Raw genomic sequence first — 18,306 nt, 5'->3', positions numbered from 1 at the left:
TCTAGTCCCATTGTTTTCAACCTATTTAGATTTGTAGTCCTAGCAAGTAGGAGCTACTATTTTTGAAGACGTTCTAAATAATAGTGCAACAATTTTTTTTTCATTAAACTGGTTGATTCTTAAAAATAGATTCCGAAGACCTTAGATATGATCTCACCCTTAGTCATTACAGTTGTAAGTTTCATAGAGGGGAGTTAGGTACCAGTAGTATTGAAACAATTTTCACTTAACAATTTTGTAAACAAAGCATTTGATTGTTGGTTTCTGGTGCAATCATTTAAAAGCTATTGAAAGTAAATAAAATTTTATTATATGATCACAAAGTTTAAAGAAACATATCTATATAACGTTGGAAAAGGCAAGCAAAATTCTCCAGCAATATCACTAATTCTTAAAAATTTGAAGAAAAATAAACCATATCAATTGAAAGCACAAGATGGAAAAGTAATAAACTGAGATACTAATTTATGATCTACAATGATGGTCGAGAATAATTTTGAGTACAAAGAAAGTCGAGTACATATGGAAAATCAACGAACAACTGACAGATTGATCTCCCATACAATTAAGCTCTCAAAAACACATCTTAAGGAACTTGCCTTCATCCTGGAGGAAGATGTCAGCAGCAGTTATTAAGGTGATGCCAGAAGTGATAGCCTCTCGAGTGGACTCTACTTGGTTTTGCATGGCACTCGTCCAATTTGCTGGATCTGAGAGAGTACCATGTAGAAGATTGGACACGTTTGCTATCTGAAAAATGGCGATAGGGTAGGGATTTAAGTGGCAATCGCCAGTAGAGTGCATGAGTTATTAGAGATGGGAATACAATATTCTTTCCATATAAGACAGACATGAATAAATTATGTAGTAGAACCCAAGACCACTTTAGCATTAAATCAAACCCCCAACAAAGCAGGTTTTTGTGAAGTTTGCAGCCTTATGGAAGGTTGGTCTTCATGAATAGAGATCCAGGCACCTCTAGCAACAATATGGTCCCAGAAAATGTGTTTAACATGATCAGGTCCAGAGCAGTAGACGCATAAGATGAATCTGAACTTAAGAAAACAGAGTCTACTGCCAATGGTTTTCAAATGATGGACTTGGCACCAGCATCTGCCTTCCGCTGCCCAAGAGCAGCACTGAGTTTTTTATCATACTAGTTGTTCTAACTCACATTTCTTAAAAAACCATCATTTTCTATAGAGTATTAAAAATACAATCATTTTCAAATTACTAAATAGAGAAGATAAGAGCAAAAGAAAATCATTTGGTAAAGCAATATCCAATCTTAGCAAAGGTGAGATTATAACTTCCGGCAATGAGACAATGAAGTTACATTGTTGGCTTACTTTTCACTTGAAATAGATAAGTTATTTTCTCCCTTTGCAGCCTTCATGAGATTGACCCAAGCACATGCAAGGATAGTACACAGTAAGATAGAACTTATGGAGACTATCTTAAATGAGCTTCGATGGAAGCTGAAGCTCCTATATATCCTGTATCAAAGTATTTCTGAGCATTCTCTTCTATCTCATCCAACCTGAAGCACATACAAAGTTCAAAAGCTTTGCAATCGGTATAAGAAAATAAAACACATTCATTTATTAGCAAGCAATAAATATTACCTGTACAGATAGTTCACCATGATGCCAGCACTCTGGGAAAGACCCTTTTGCGATCTATCAGCCATCCAGTTTAATCTCTCAATAGTCTGCATAGATAAAGTTTCACGCAACCAAAGCAATTCAACATAATATTCACATTAATTATTTTAAACCCTTATTAGCATTATTGTGCAGGAAAAACAACAATTCCGATGGGAAACTGTCTGCATGACATTAAAAAAAACACGTCATGCTTAAGCCACTGAGAACTGTTTTATATATAGAAGCTTTAGCAGATCAGAGAGAAGCAACGCAAGGTAAAGGAAAAGAGCTTAAAAACTGATGCGAGATACCAAAGAGACTTGGATTTCGATAATCATCAAATAAATCATACCCAACACAAAGTTATTGATGCACAGCGAGCTACTCTTGCTGGTTATATCCTCTAGGTAACTCTAATAGACTGTGTGCAACAAGGATTTTCAAAGAGCCTGAACAAAATCTACAGCTATGCATACATTAAAATAACAAAAATAATGTCGAAAATGATAATAGGAACATTCTGGAAATTTATTATGTGGTGATAAATATCACATTGTTTTACGTTTGTTTTAATTTTCCATTCATTAAATACTAACATTAGAGATGGCGGGATGTCTTAAATGCGAGATACGTGCCACATAAATATTTATTAAAATTAAAGTAAGACTAGTCTTAGGATCGCATTAACACTTCTTATTATTGTGAGATCCTCCAATTTAGTTTTTGTTTCACCTACAAATTAACACACTCTATCTCTTGGTACTGATCAACCAATGTTGCTTCACATAGAAGCCCACCACTATATGATTTTGTGACATGAACAATGAACATTGTGCTAGCAACTCATCCCTTCTAGCTCTAATCATTTTATAGCTGTTATACAAGATAGGCACAGTCATGATTTTCTTAAGTACATCAACCCATTAAGCTCCACAATAAACTCAGTCAATGACTTCTATTGTATATAGAAAATCTACTCAAATGCTCAACACTAGTGCTAGCCACCCTTGTCAACTCATACAATCACCAATGATTGATTTAAAGCCAATACAAGTTCTCTGCAATCAAGTGAGTTGTTATTGTGGGATAAAAGTTTTGTGAGTCATAGTGACCACAACTTACAAAATTGTGACTTTAGGGAATGTATCATGAGATTTCTCTCTCCTCTCAGCAATAGGGGATGCTTCCTTCTTACTGTAGGTGGATTCAATAGGAATTTAACTGAAATTGAAAAAAGGGTGGTTCTCTAAATCAATTTCTCTTTTTACAGGAATGATTTGCATACAACTACAACTTCCCAACTTAAAAGTGTCTTATTGCCATGTACGAACAATACCAGGAGCAAAAATTTACTTTTTAAATTTTGTGGAATAAGTAGAGGAATCCAAAGTCTCATGCGATTATCCCAAATTAATATTCAAGTAGAATAAGCAGCAAGGCACAAAGTCTCTTATTGGATGCTCTTAAATTTAATTAAAAACTTACAATTGAAGGCAAAAGTCTTCAGCTCTAAGTAATTGCGGCCACTACCAACTTTAACAATTTGTCCTCCCACATCACAAAGTCTTCAAAAGTTCAAATTAGCTTTGACTGCAATAGGCAGCTCAAAGTTTACACAATTGAATTCAAATCCCTCTTGATAAAAGCTCTAAAACTCACAATCAATATCTAGAAAATGCCGCTACATAACATCTTGAATCAACACAGTTTGAAAGCAAGTTGCCCCTTCTATTGAAAACAATTCCATTTACATCTAAGCTCAAAGTCTTAGAATGCAAGCAAATACAAACTAGCAGAATTTTCTTGCATTTTCAAAAAAACCCTTATTTACAACGAGCTCCCTCTTTTATATAGGAAAAGAGTAGAGAGAGGCAAAGAAAGGCAAAGAAAGAAGGGGAAAATCCTTAACTGCCTTGACTTATTCTCTAACTAACTAACTTTGACTTATTCAATGCTATGCGACTTAAAGCACTTGTAACATGATTACATGAAACAACTTTGCATGTATAAAGAACCCCAACCGGTTCTAACTCTAACAAACCATCAACTGCTTCACTTTTAGATGTTTGACATTTTGTCAAACACTTTGCATAGAAGCTCTATCCCACTATATTTTATTTTCAGATTGCATTTGCTTGTTTGAAATGGTTTGAAATGATGTTAGAATGTTTGCAAAAGTCTACCAAGAAGTCTAGGCAAAGAACTAAGTTGCAACGCAATCCCTTTAACCCTTTCAAATGCATACATATGACTTCTATATGCACAATGTGCATCTACAACCAATAAATTTTTTCACAAACACTTGGCATGCAATCTAATTAATTGATTAGAGTAGTTCAGTTATGAAATTAGACCAATCACCAACTTTATTTTCTATGTGAGATATACAATGTTTACAATTGCAAAATAACAATGACGCACACACTTAATTTTCAGAATTATTATTGAATCTGGTAATGCTGAAGGTTGATGAAAGAAGACTCAGAAATGATGGATAAACAATGAATAAACATTCTCCATTTTTAATGCCAACTGGAGGAATGTGGTTGCATCCTTTAGTGATTGCACGTCGCCTTTCTACAATCAATTTGCAGGCTCAAAACTTGGATGTGGCCCTTCTAGAAATAATCGCATGTCTGGTATGAACCAATGTTGCTTAGAGATGATGAAAGACAAACCTTCTAAACTCCCAAACATGTCTCATAGCCCAAACCAATTCATTTACCAGTTGTCATGGCAGACATAGAAGCATCCAACGTAGCTTCCAATGGCAGATTTAACCCCAGGTTTGATAGCCATCCAAAAACCAATAATGTAGCCAGAATATGAAGACAATTCCTACACAATTTCCTCTTACAAACCTTGATGAATCTTTTGCAAAATCTTAATAATTTTGGTATACAACAACACTAAAATTACCATACGTACAATCAGAATTAATCACTAGATAATTAGAGCACAATTCACTATGTCTTTCAATGGCTCAAATTGCAAATCAGAAGAGGAATCAGTCCTCAAGAAACCCTTGTTGGAAACCTTCAACAACTTCACAAATAATAAAAAATAATAGTCAAGAGAATGAAATATTTTTTCTCCATGAAGTCTCTTTTATAATGCAACTTGGTTTCTTTCTCGCACTTTTCATTAATACACCTCTCAATTAGAAGCTCTCATTTAATAATTTAATAACAATTTGGCCACTATAATAACTCCCAAAATACTTATCCTTTAAATATGTCATCTAAAACACGAGTCACACCTATTTCCCCATATGACCAAATGCACTTTCTTAAAATAGAAAGGGTCCCTCTCAATCATCACCGAACTTGCCATAAATAGCTGGTACATGAAACTAAGACCAAATAAAGTCCAATCTAAGTCAAAAGAAGATCAAATTGGAACATACTGAGTTGTGAAGAAGACAAGACCCTTCCATAGAAAAGCCTTGCCTCAGAAGACTCTCTATCCACAATAATTAGCTTACGAGGATCACAATAATAGACTAATCTCTCAAACTTTGATGCTGACAAAAATGGAGACAGTACAATCCGCCCTCCCTAAGATTGCTTGTCCCCAAGCAATCTTAGAAACAAATATCACATTAGTCCACTCAGGTTCCAAGGGTAGAATTGTATAATGTCCCAGTGATCACCAACTAGCTCCTGTAGCATCATAACCAATCTAATTGACAAAACTTGGCAAACTGAAATGAATCTGAGTGCAGATGTCATAGGAAAGAATATCTCAAGAGAAACAACTTAGAAAGATGAAAAACCTTGCTTCCTTGAATTGCGTAAAGCAAGCTACCATACACACTATTTGACACATATGCAACTGAACTGTACACCAGAAAAAGATCATGCACATGAGAGGCGAAAGTAAAACCATATGTACTCTACACCATATATGCATCCCAAAACTTCTCTGTGACCCCTATCTGAAGTCCTAATGTACTAAAAGGATCCCAAACACTGAACAAAATCCCGCCAAGAAGAACATCCTCTAGTATTTGCTGCTCAACTCTGACCTCAACTTCACCAAGCCCTAAGTGGTGAAGCTAACCAATGAAACCCGACCAAACTTCAATGCTAACCATGTTAGCACTAGGTACCAAAAGCACACTATATGCACATCCATTTGTACTATGGAGATCAAAACATTAGAAAGTAGTTGTATTACTAGTACCATCTCTATCCTTTGCAAGGCTACCATGGATGTACTCACTTTGCAAGTAATCCAACTTGCGACCATTGATTCCATCTACTGCAAATGGAAAATACTAACCCCCAAAGGATAGTACACCCTTGAAACCAATGTATACTGATGCATCATCAAATCCCCTGTGTATGGATCTAAGAAGTCGCGATGATTACTCCATGTACAATCACGATAAAAATGCTCCCACCTCTGTCGAACACCGACTTTCACAGCTCTAAATGTAACCCCTGTCATCTAGCTCATCAATATCTGCTGTGGATGTAACCACAGGAGAACCCAATACAACGTGAGGGTTTTTGCTGCCCTTTACAGATGCACTCATCCCAATTGTATCATCTGCACTAGCAAGTGAGATGTGTGGCCACATCCTCAACCTATTCATAACCATAACTTGTGGACCAAATCATCACCAACCAGATCTATGTGTAGCTAAATCGGATCTGGGGCTGGTGTCGACTATACAAGCTCCAAATCTATGGTAACCTCATCCAAATGTGACTGACTCCTAAGAAGCCAACTGAGCATACTGCAGAGAGTCCACAACTACCTCAAGCTCTTGGATGGGCTCAACCATCTCCTCATTTTCCCCTAACAATACCTCATAGCAAGTGCTAACCCACTTAAGAAGGTAATCCTTGTTAGCTACCAATTGTAAATAATTATACTTTGAGATATTGATAGCCTCTCGAAGTGAATGAATCTCTGATTGAAAAAAAATATCACCATGCTCATTTGACATAGGAGCACCCCAACCAAATACAACTAACATCTGTCAGATAGGATCATAATGCTCAAGAGCTGAAAAGATGTCACTATCACTCACCTTCAACTTTCTGGTCATATGATGTCTTTGCATACCCTGACTCCTATAAGATCTTTGACTCACTAACAACATTGTTATAGGAGACTGTATCTACACTGCTCATCACAAGATCACTAACATGTGTACTATCATCCTCGTACACATCAACAACCAAGGTACTACTACTGTGTACCTCTACCAATATATCATCTAAAGAAGTGGAAGCCACTACTGTATCAAAATCCTCGGATGTCGCTGCTTCCCCCTCATGAGTAAGTCCCTGTACATCACAATCTTGGGACCTATTATCATCCAATGATTGATCTGAGCCATCACTCAAAATCTGATATGATATATGAGACTCACTGTAGCATGAATCATCCTCGTACAAATCATCAGAGGTTCCCATCACACTGGTATCTGCATCATCTAATTGAGATCCCTTTGACATTGTCTAGTGCTACATACGTGAATCAATGTCAACATATAGATTAGCATCACTAGGGCATAAATCTATATCACCTAACTTCTCTGCAACATTCAAATCATGAGTGTCATAACTTGGTAGCTCCATGACCTTATCCATCACGCTTGAGAAGAATGTTGTCTCCTACACAAACTCAACACTATGATATTTACTTTGATGTTCTTGAGTATTTCCATAAGTTGCAAATGGCAAGTGGAAGTGGTCGTACGGCTTGATTAGGTAGCCACATAGGGGGTCAGGATACCGTCTTGATGTATTTGACAAGTGTAAGGTGAATTGTTGGTGACCGTACAATGAGGAGGAAGGAGGGATGGTCATACACGATCAATTGGAATGGTCGTACGGTATAAGAATACGTCCGTAGGGTACTGTGGAGTGTACGAAAATGTCCGTACGGTGATGCCTTGAACATAGGGTGATTGATATGGAAGCTGTCGACAAGAGGGACAATGGTCGTATGGTGATGTGTAGTACAGTAATAGGCCGTACGGTGAAACAGCCAGGCAATATGGTGGTACTGTATGGCTGTATGGTGTGGACAGGAAGATGTATGGTGAAGTGATTATGCAAGTAGGTATGCAAAGACGTTCGGCAATGCCATTTGAAATACAATGCAATATATTGAACACAATGACTTGCAGAAATCCAGAGATCAACCAGATACACACTTGCACCAAAATAACAATGGTATTTCATATACAAATGATGCTCCGATTTGTCGAATTCGAGCCAAGAAGTACATAGACAGAATAGGGTGCGGGTTAAATCCCACCGTTTTCACTTCCGAAATGGCAAATAATAGAGCATCCCAATGGGAATTTGCAGTACAAAAGAAATAATCCAAATCGCATACCTAACAACTACCTACAAGCCGTGCTTAAATACCTGTCGGGGAAAACTTTCCGAAGGTGTACAAAGATAGCTGACGGCTACAAAAACCTATGGAAACAAAACAAAAATGGGTCTGAGTTATACTAAATCAATCGGCCCATTAACAATAGTTTGATTAATAATTTATTTTTATGATGGGAATGTTATAGTCCTCCTATCCCAAATTTTGCTTGTCCTCAAGAAAATGCAATGCCGGATGCTATAGAATGTACTTTCCCTCGCACATCGTGTCATCCAACGACAAGTGCCTCTAGCGTACCAAATATTCCTTCATCGTGCGGTTCCGCAAAGTCTTCTCACGTACTTCGATGATCTCGACCGGTTCCAATATGAGCTTTCCTTCTTCATTGAGCAGCGGAAGGTCTGTAGCTATAGTGACGTTCTATCCCATGACTTTCTTCAAGCAGGAAACATGGAAAACGTTATGAATACGGCTCCCCTCCGAAAGTTCCAGCTCATAAGCGACTTCACCGATGCGGCAAACTACACGATATGGGCCATAAAATTGTGATTTCAGTTTTTCTTTCCCCTTTTCCTTCAATGAGGATTGCCGGTATGGCTGGAGCCTAAGATAGACCGAATCTCCCACTTCAAAACTCCTTTGTATTTGGTGTCTGACAACTTACATTTTTGTTGATTTTGAGCCTGTTGTAAGTTTTCCCCCAAGCATCTTAGGATGTCTTGTCCCTCTTGAAGCTAGTCCTTCGCCCTTGGTGCGCATTTGTCACCCAGAATTGTGTCGATGAAGGAAAGGGGTTTGTACTTGTATAGTGCTTTGAATGGTGCCATCTCGATGGACATTTGGTATGTGGTATTGTAACAATATTCCTTGAGGTGCATCCATTTGACCCACGCACATTGTTGTGCCGAAATGTAATTCCGAAGGTAACCTTTGAGCCACTTATTCACAATCTCCGTTTGTTCGTTTGTCTGAGGGTGTTAACTAGTACTTGGTGACAATTCTGTCCCTATGAGCTGAAACAGTCATGTCGAGAAGATACTGATAAATCGTCCATCCTGATCACTAACAATGTTTCGAGGTAACCAATGTAGATGAAAGACTTCTCTAAAAAACAAATCGACTACTTGTGCGGCTTGAAATTCTAAGGGGATGGTGAAGAAATGTGTGTACTTTCTTAGTCTATCAACCACCACGAAGATACAATCCTTTCCATTCACCTTGGGAAGTCCAGTAATGAAATCCATCGAGATGCTTTCCCGCTTCTGCTCTTGAATAGGCAAAGGTTGCAATAACTTGACAGGTAGAGTATGTTTGGATTTGTTTTGCTAGTAGACCGCACACTCCCTTACATACTGCAATATGTCTCCTTTAAGAACTTTCCATGAAAACCTCTCCCCGAGACGTCTGTAAGTTTTGAGGAAGCTTGGGTGTCCTGTCAAGGGTGAGTCATGAACCTCTAAGATTTTCTGCTTCAACTTGGATTTTGACACTAAATATATCCGATTCTTATAGTAAATGATGTCATCCACCACTTTGTACTGATCATCCTGGGTGTTGCCATCCATTAGCTCATAGGAAAATGTGTTTTTAGAATATTCCACCAACAAATGCACTTTCCAATCAATGAAAATTTGGGTCAGTAAGCAGATTGTGGGTTTCCTGGATAAAGCATCTGCAATCTCATTGTTCTTTCCTTTCACATATTCAATGCCAAAATCAAAAGCCTAAACCTTGCTTACCCATTTTTGTTGCCTCTCATTCAAGTCCCGTTGCTCCAGAAAATATCTCAAACTATTGTGATTCATACAAACGACAAACTTGGCACCCACTAGATATTGCCAGAACTTGGTCAGTGCATGTACAATGACCAACATCTCTTTGTCATAAATGGAGTATAAGCACTCTGTTTGTGTAAGCTTCCGACTCTCATAGGCTATGGGTTGTCTATCTTGCAACAATACCGCGCCAATGCCCTCTCCAGATGCGTCACGCTCCAAAATGAAAGGTCGAGTGAAATTAGGTAAGGCGAGTACGAGACAAGTGCTCATTACTTTTTTCAATTTATCAAATTTGAGTTGCGCCTTTTCATTCCATTGGAAGGAGCCCTTTTTTGTTAGATCTATTAATGGTGCACCGAACTGAGAGAATCCTTTTACAATCCTCCGGTAATAATTGCATAGTCCAAAAAATCCTTGCAACTTCGAGAGTGATTTTGGGGGGGGACCAGTCAAAGATAGCTTGAATCTTCTCCTGATGAACCTGTACTCCATATTTACTGACAATGTGCCCCAAGTACAAATTTTTTGTCATACCGAATTTACACTTGGATCGTTTGGCAAACAAAGATTGATCCTTCATGATCCTTAGGACTTCATCCAGATGCTTCAGGTGCTCTTCCCATGTCTTGCTATAAATAAGGATATCATCAAAGAATACCAGTAAGTACTTACGCAATTGTTTGTTGAAGATGCGATTCGGGCACAACTGGAATGTAGCAGGTGCATACATTAATCTCAATGACATGACCAAGAACTCATAATGCTCATAGTGACAATGAAAAGCTGCCTTCATGTTTTCTTCCCTCATGCGGATCTGATGTTATTCGGAACAAAGATCAATTTTTGAAAAATAAACTGCAACATGTAATTCATCCAACAACTCATTGATCCTCGGAATAGGATATCTATTCTTTAATGTCTTTTTATTCAATGCATGGTAATCCACACATGCGCATCATTCAGTCCTTTTTAACCAATACCACTAATGATGCAAAAGGGCTAGAACTAGAATGAATCCATCCTTTCTCAAGTAGTTCCTAAATCATTTTTTTGATCTCATCTTTGAATTTCTTGAGATGGCAGTAGGGTGTGGTTATGACCGTCTTGGCGCCTGCTTCCAACTCGATAGTATGTTCAAACCCTCGATGGGGAGGTATGCCAGGAGGAGTGTCTATAAAAACTTCATCATGATTACTCAAGATATTTTGGAGATCATCATCCTTGGGAGGTGTCCGTTGCCCTTTTATGGTTTCTGCCAAGACAAAATAGTGTGCAGCCCAAGCAACGTCATCACGCAAAAAAATTGTCTCCATCCGATATGCAGAAACTTCCTTCGGTCCCTCATTGGCTATTCTGCGAAGAACAACCTTCTTCCCATCGACAACAAAAGTGAAGTCCATTCATTTGAAGCTCTGGGTGTATTCATCAAGTGTCTCCATCCACTGTATGCCTAGAATAATCTCCATATCATCTAGGTCCACTATGAAGAAATCCTCTGTCATCGTGTGATTCACCATTGTGATACTTAACTAAGGAACAAGGTGTGTGCAGGGTAGCAAGGTCCCCCCTAACAACCTTGACTTGGAATCCTACGTGTAACTCAGTAGGTAGACCTCTTCGTTTCATCAAGGATGAGTTTATGAAGTTGAGAGTGGCTCCACTATCGAGCATCACCAAGACTCTTTGTCCTTGAAGGGTTCCCCATACATGAAACACTGTACACCTCAGGCTTTCGGATAAGGCGATAGTTCCTCCGCTGTACTAATGCTGCAATTCTCTCTGTACGATTCAAACTAACCATTTTGGTATCTTCATGGGGATGGTTGTCTTCGGAGGGTAAATCTTCTTGTTCGTCCTCATCACCAGACACAACTTCAATGTAGTGAATTTTTCCTTTCCCAAGGCATCTGTGCCCAGGTTCCCATGGTCCCTTCCAGTTGAAACACAGTTTCTTCCTTCGGAGCTCCTGTCTGGTAGCTTCGTCCAACGATAGCTTCCTTGGTGGAGGTTTATTATCTCTGTCTCTTGGAAGCACTGGCGGTTTGCAATGTGAGTAACCTCAAGAGGATGACACCGATGATGATGTCATACTTCGTGCCTTCTTAATAGCCTCCAACAAGGTGGCAAGATCGAACCCTTTTACCCAACCTTTCAGTGGTTCTATCAGTCCATGCATGAAGAACACTATCCGTCTTCTTTCAGAAATGTCCGTGACAAAAACAGAGAGTTTTTGAAATTCCGCAATGTACTGGTCAACCAATGCAGTTTGCCTCAGCTATGCCAAATCTTTGAAATTGAGTTCCGGATCTTTACCATCAAATTGATCTATCAATCTCTTAGTGAATTCTGCATAGATATTTATTTGATCATGCCCTAGTGTGATGGTGTCATGATGCCACCATTCATGCATTACTCCCTCCAGGTGTAAGGTTGCAAATTTAATTGCTTCTTCTGGCATGGGATTAAGCTGGAAGTAAGTATCCACCTCCATTACCTATTGCCCCACTTTTTGTTCTCTAACCGATTAGCAAAAGTGAATACTTGCGTTTAAATGAGAGGAGTGAATTGTTGGTTTTGTTTGAGTCTAGGTCTAAGCCCTCTTAGGTTGGACGAGTCTCCGTCGGATTTTCCCTTTTCTTCCTCTCCTCATTCCTAGCTGGGTGTTTTTTAATTTTGTTGAGTGATCTTACGGGTAGGTTAGTGCCTAGTCCGATGGAGATTTATGTTACTCATTCAATGATCAACTACAAGTTATATCCATTTACGACCTACCACTATTTGAAAAACTGATGCTTGTGGAAATTTGGAAATTGTCTTCTCCTCGACGGGTTTTCTATCCATCAGGATGATTTCTTGTGAAAGAAACTAAATGATGCACTTAGATCAAAAACATGTGAATAACAAGGCATCCCGCAGTGAATCAATGTTTCCTCTGCAATTATGACTTCGGAAAATGGTTCAAATTCGTTATGGCTCTCATAATCATCCCCGACGGAAAACTGAGAACTGACTTCTCCTGGGCGGGTTTTCAACCCATGAAGTTGGTTTTCTAAAAAGGCAGTTTAGAATGAAAAGGAACAATAAGCGGCCCTCGAGGAGGTCTTTGCATCTCATTTAGACATTTCCGAATTCAAGAGGGGCGATTGTCTAAAGTTTGACTAAGAAAGGCCCAACCCATGAAGACAATTTCTTGAATTCCATAGAAAATCAAGCTGATGATCAGGTTTGATTCACAATTTGTGTTTAGAACACCTCCATATGATAATAAAGAGAACCTAACCATTATGGAAAAGAGATAATGATCAAGATCTGACTTAGTGGACACTCTCCCACAGAGTATTCTAATGGTAACTTCCCGAAACTTAAAAGAAAATGGGAAAGTAAGTTATGGAGATATATAAAGTTACTGTTGAGCCCAACGGAATAGTGAAAAGACCTCTAGATACCTGTTAAACTCCTGTATTTACTATTCAACAGGTATCTCCTTCAATTCATTCGTGTGGCGCGAATTCTGAAGATCAACAGATTCAACGGATGAATCGAGGCTCCCCATATATATGGAAACATAAACAGTTGAAAAAACTACCGCTCTTCTTTGAACTGCTATTCTGTTAATGTGCATAACTTTTGAAAAAGCCAATAATTGTTGCATTCCCCATTCCTTTCACTTTCTCAATTCAAATCTTGCTCTCAAAGTCATGGCAACCAGATTTGTAGGTTTTGACAGATTGACTGGGATCAAATCCCAATTGTAGAATTTCACAGACACCTCTCTTCGTTTCTACGACATGAAGGATTTTCAAAAGAGAGTGAAGTCTTAGCAGATTCACCCCATCACTGAGAAACTCCAAGGATGTGGGTTGGTCAAGGCTGCTGGTTCTCCGGTTGCAGTTCAGGCCCAGGAGTTAATCTACGAAGGTATACATCATTACAACCCGGAGACAAGGCAGATTGTGCTACCCGATGACATAGTGTTGATTTCAATCGATAAGCAAACTGTGGTGAATTGCCTTCGAGTGCCGAAACGGGAAGAATTCTCAGACTTGACCTTCGGAGGAGCCGATTCTGAGTTCTCCACAAAGAAGATGATCTGGAGGAAAAAAATCGTGTAGACATGGTTCCAGAAACCACAGAGTGCTAAGAGTAAGATTCCTATGACCTTGTTTGGGACCAACCTCAAACTAGAGATTATTGATATGCTGGTTCTCCTACATAGATTGAAAGGTGAGGTAGAAGTTTTGAATTTTGTTGAGCAGTATTTCTTTTTAGTACAAGTCATTTGCTCTGATACTCAATACATTGATTGTGCTCATGAGGTAAGTGAAATTCTGTCCAATGCTCTCCGTGCAGCAAAATTTTATAATACATTCTATATGTCCTCTTTCCTCATCTATATGTTGGCCTCATTGCAACTATGGCCAGGCCTCCCAAGAGTGAAGAATTTTCCTAATGATGTGAAATCTTATGAGTTTTATCCGTGCTTATAGTTGCAAAATAGCTATGTCGAGTATGTAAAAGTAAATGATGCATTCACTATGAGGATTTGCAAGGAACTACAGGGATGTCCAGGAAGGAGATTCAGTCCTGAAGCCATGGCAGCCATTAGCCAGTTTGGGAAATATTTCATTCAATTCTCATCCTTCTCTTATTTGCGTCTTGCAACTTTTGATGGTTTCCCCTTGAAGCTACCAAGGTATCCTAGTGACATGCTCGTGCTGATCGAGATTGTGTGACAGGCCATTGAAGTGAATGTGTTGAGCGGGAGCTTGAAGAAGAAAGGATACAAATTCCCCACGAAGGTGGGGACGTTCAATTGGGACACCCGCTCTGATGCCAAGAACATGTTGAAGGTGTTTGAGATGAAATATAAGTTGGACATTGTCATGTCCCCATTTTGGAGGCAATTTGATTTAATTAATTTAATTAATTAGGTTGTCCAAAATAATGAATATTTTATGAGGATGACTAATTAATTATTTTAATTAAATAAATAAGTGGTATTAAATTAATTATTTATAAAGTTATCAAATAAATAAATATTAAAAGGTAACTTTATATTTAATTAATTTAATAAAGTGACTTGAATTATAAAATATTTTTTATAAAGTCACTTAATAGATAAAATAAAATAATGTTCTAGAAGTTTCTGGAGAAAGTGGAGAAAAAGAATAAATAGGCACCCCGGGCTTCATTCTAATCATCCAATTGTTTATTTCTCTCTTGACATCAAATTGTGATTCAGTAACATAGTCTATTGTGGAGCCAAGTGGTTTCAGATAGTCAGTTGATCTTTGGGAACGAAAACTCCCTTGGATTAGCATAACTAAGGAAGTGAAATATCTTCTGAAGGGTTGCACATTTGGAGGTGATACTTCAGTCACTTCAGCTAGGGCATCATTGGGCCTAAGGCCATTTTCAGCATTTCAGCATTTCAGGAGGCAATTTTAGCAAGGCCGAAATTATTGGAGGTCATTTCTAGCAGGTCTGCAGGCTGAAAAAGCAGTTCGAAAAAAAGCAGGCCGAAAAAGGAAAACCGAAAAAAAAGCAGTCCGAAAAAAGCAGGCCGAAAAAGCAAAACCGAAAAAAAAGCAGGCCAAAAAGGCAGTCCGAAAAAGCAGCTCCGAAAAAAGCAATCCGAAAAAGCAGTGCGAAAAAGCAAAACGAAAAAAGCAAATCCGGAAAAAGTAGATCGGAAAAAAAGCAAACAGAAGGGGCAGCATTGAGGGAAAATATTACAGCCATCCACAATCAGGTTCTTCACTTTTCATTTGGCATATTTTCTGAGAAATATAGGTTTTTAGCTGAATACAAAATATAGCTTCAGCACTTCACTATTTTCATATTGTACTTGTCTTTGTTTGCCATTTGGCATTATTGGTATCAAAGGAAGGCTAGGATTTTGCAATTGAAAGAGCATTGTAATTTTTAGACTATCTATATTGCAAACCTAGGGTTTGATGATCAGCTTATTAGTTTGCATGCCAATTGTTTGACAAAATGTCAATTAGCTGTAAGTTCTCTCTTTGGCATAAATAATGTTATAATTTTGCATACTAAGTGTTTATATTAATGACACTTGGTTGTAAATGCATTAATGCCATCTTAGGTTGCATCCAAAGTATTTGTCATAATCACTAGTTGCTGTAGCTGCATATTGCAAGTAGTTAAGTCTCATATTTGTATTGAATATTGTCAAAATTAGTTGCACATTCATGTTAGGTCATTGTTTAGACATTCTGGAGTTTTTTTTGTAAGCATTCTCTTTGATGCGAATCGAAACAAGAGTCATTGCAGCAATTTGAAAAGTTATATCAGTCATATGACCCCTTGTATGCAAAGTGTTTGACAAAATTCTTCGAGCCTTCAATCAGCATTTTAAGGTCGGAATTGAGCAGGATTATTACAGTGGTATCAGAAATTGCTTGCAAAGTGTTTGATGGAGTGTCAAACAACTGAAATATAAAGATTTTTGGTGTTCGAAGAAGTTATAACCTATTGGGGTTATTACAGTGGTATCAGAGCTATTGACCTGCCATCCTGTTGGGTAGATTGGACATTGAATCAGTTAGTTAATCATGTTTACTTCAAGTACCCAGAAGCAGTGGGACAAGGATATAAAGAAGCTTAAACAAAATTTGAAAAGGTTGGATGAAAGTCAGAAAAGGATGAATGAATTGATGGTTTCCATGTTTAAGAGGACTACATCACAGAACAAAGAGAAAGAGGAACAAGGGGTCTCTACAAGTGAGGTATCTAGAAACCTCTACAAGGAGTTTGCAGCAGTTGGTGACCAGCATATAGATGAATCTAGGGAGGACAAAAATCAGACTAGCTTGGAGGAAGATGTTGGGCACACAATACTTCAGAAGGTAGTGGGAATGGATATTACGCAGATTGATAGTAACGGTCAACTTGATACTCAAGTTGAGACAATTGTATACAAGTCGTGAGAGGGTGATGTCACAGGTACTCGGGATGGTTTAGTTCCAACAGGCAGTGACTACAACGTAGTGGGTTCAAATGATGATTATGAGGATGTTGTTGTGCATGATGGTGAGATACTTGGTAGAGATGAGCAGACATTGAGCATTCATGACTTTGCTGAGAGAGAGTACCAGGCACAGATAGATGCTTTGTCACATGAGGTTGAGGCTGGTAGTACTTCACATGATTTGTCCAGCCAGCTGAAGGTGAGCGAAGACAGTATTATGACTTCATTATCTCATCATGACAGGATGCGGGATATGATAGAGGATCACATTCGGATGATTCAATTACAGGGTAGACATAAGTGAGTTCAAGCAAAGTCTCTTGTGTTGACTTACAGGCGATTAGGGAAGGAATGGGAACGATGAAGTTGAGTTATTTACATCTTCTATCAGATCGTGACCATCTTCTTAGCCTTGTCGGAGACTATTCAGATGCCTTGAGGAGGAAGGAAGTTGACAAGCTTTCTCGTGAGCTTGAGGATACTCAAGCTTCTTTGGTAAATACTCCATTGGCATTACAGGACTGGGAGAAGCATGGCATGGAGTTGAGTTTAGTTTCATCTTGCACTCCTGATACTCAGCTTTTTGCGGCAGGCATATCATATGTGGTCGCTGATAATGTTGCGAGTTCATCTTGCATTCACATCCAGGATACAAGGACAATGTCAGACAGGTATGTGGATTTAGTTGGTATTGGTCATATTACTCAGGCGAAGAGTTTGCTTGAGTTACCAGTTGATTCTAGTTTACGGATATGGACTCGAGATTGTTATATTAGCGTTTGGGATTCAGTTGACTGGAGATCTTTAACACTTTTTGGTAGCAGTGATTGTTTGGGTGCTATCATGGATTTGATTAGCAGATTGCACGGTGTTGTCTTTTCTTGTGCCAGTAGCTTGTCCGATGTTGGTATTAGTTTTTATACACCGGTGTTGGGCTTGGTTCATATATCCAGTCGACCATTCTTGCTAGAATGTGTTGATGATCTTTCATATTTGGCAGTGTATACAGATGAGTCCCAAGATCATATTGGCATTGATGACATCTAGGAGGATGCAGTGGACAGTTTTGAAGACTTAGTTCCCTTGGCAGTTTCTTTTGGTACAGAGGAGTTGGACAGCAGTGCTACAGTTTTTGATACTTCGTATGTTGATATGAGCTTTGGAGTTGATTCGCAGGATATGGATGGTAATACTCTAGAGACCAGTAACTTTGAGGATACTCCTTTAGACAGTGTGTCAGAGGAGGTTGGTAGGAGACAGTCTAGCCAGTGCCATCATGTGTCTAGTCAGTTGAGAGTTAGTGAGTGAGACATTGCTATAGCTTGCCAGCATTTCGATGCTGCTCGTCAGTTGTTAGCAGTTTATGGATGGGGTTCTCCTACTAGTGATGAGTAGGGAGGCAGTTATCTTTCCTTGATAGAGTTCCACTCTTTATGGGAGGCTATCCGAATTCTGAGACAGAATTATATGCAGTTGGTAGCCGACATAGATTATCTTATGGAGTGGGGGAGTACAGCATACGATGCATTAT

General features: G+C 38.7%; 1 protein-coding gene across 3 annotated transcripts in view; it reads right to left on the bottom strand.

Moving 5' to 3' along the window:
• Window positions 1–437: 437 nt before the first annotated feature.
• Window positions 438–18,306, bottom strand: part of LOC149564329 (malonyl-CoA decarboxylase family protein) — a 292,928-nt gene continuing 275,059 nt past the window's right edge. For 2 of the 3 annotated variants that reach the window (XR_016364190.1, XM_089827389.1), the window contains 2 exons: window positions 1,626–1,711; window positions 438–1,540 (listed from right to left, as the gene is read on the bottom strand). Coding sequence is in view for 1 of the 3 variants with exons in the window: in XM_089827389.1 (XP_089683515.1) it covers window positions 1,453–1,540; window positions 1,626–1,711 (174 nt within the window). In the remaining 2 variants the exon portion in view is untranslated. The remainder of the gene's footprint in view (window positions 1,541–1,625; window positions 1,712–18,306) is intronic. The other variant, XR_016364191.1, reaches the window with a different exon arrangement.

Source organism: Cupressus sempervirens, chromosome 4 (genome assembly GCF_028749045.1).
Source record: "Cupressus sempervirens isolate cs-2001-9-10 chromosome 4, ASM2874904v1, whole genome shotgun sequence".
Taxonomy (NCBI): domain Eukaryota; kingdom Viridiplantae; phylum Streptophyta; class Pinopsida; order Cupressales; family Cupressaceae; genus Cupressus; species Cupressus sempervirens.
Note: the sequence above shows the minus strand (reverse complement) of the source record. Positions and strands in the feature narration are given on the sequence as shown.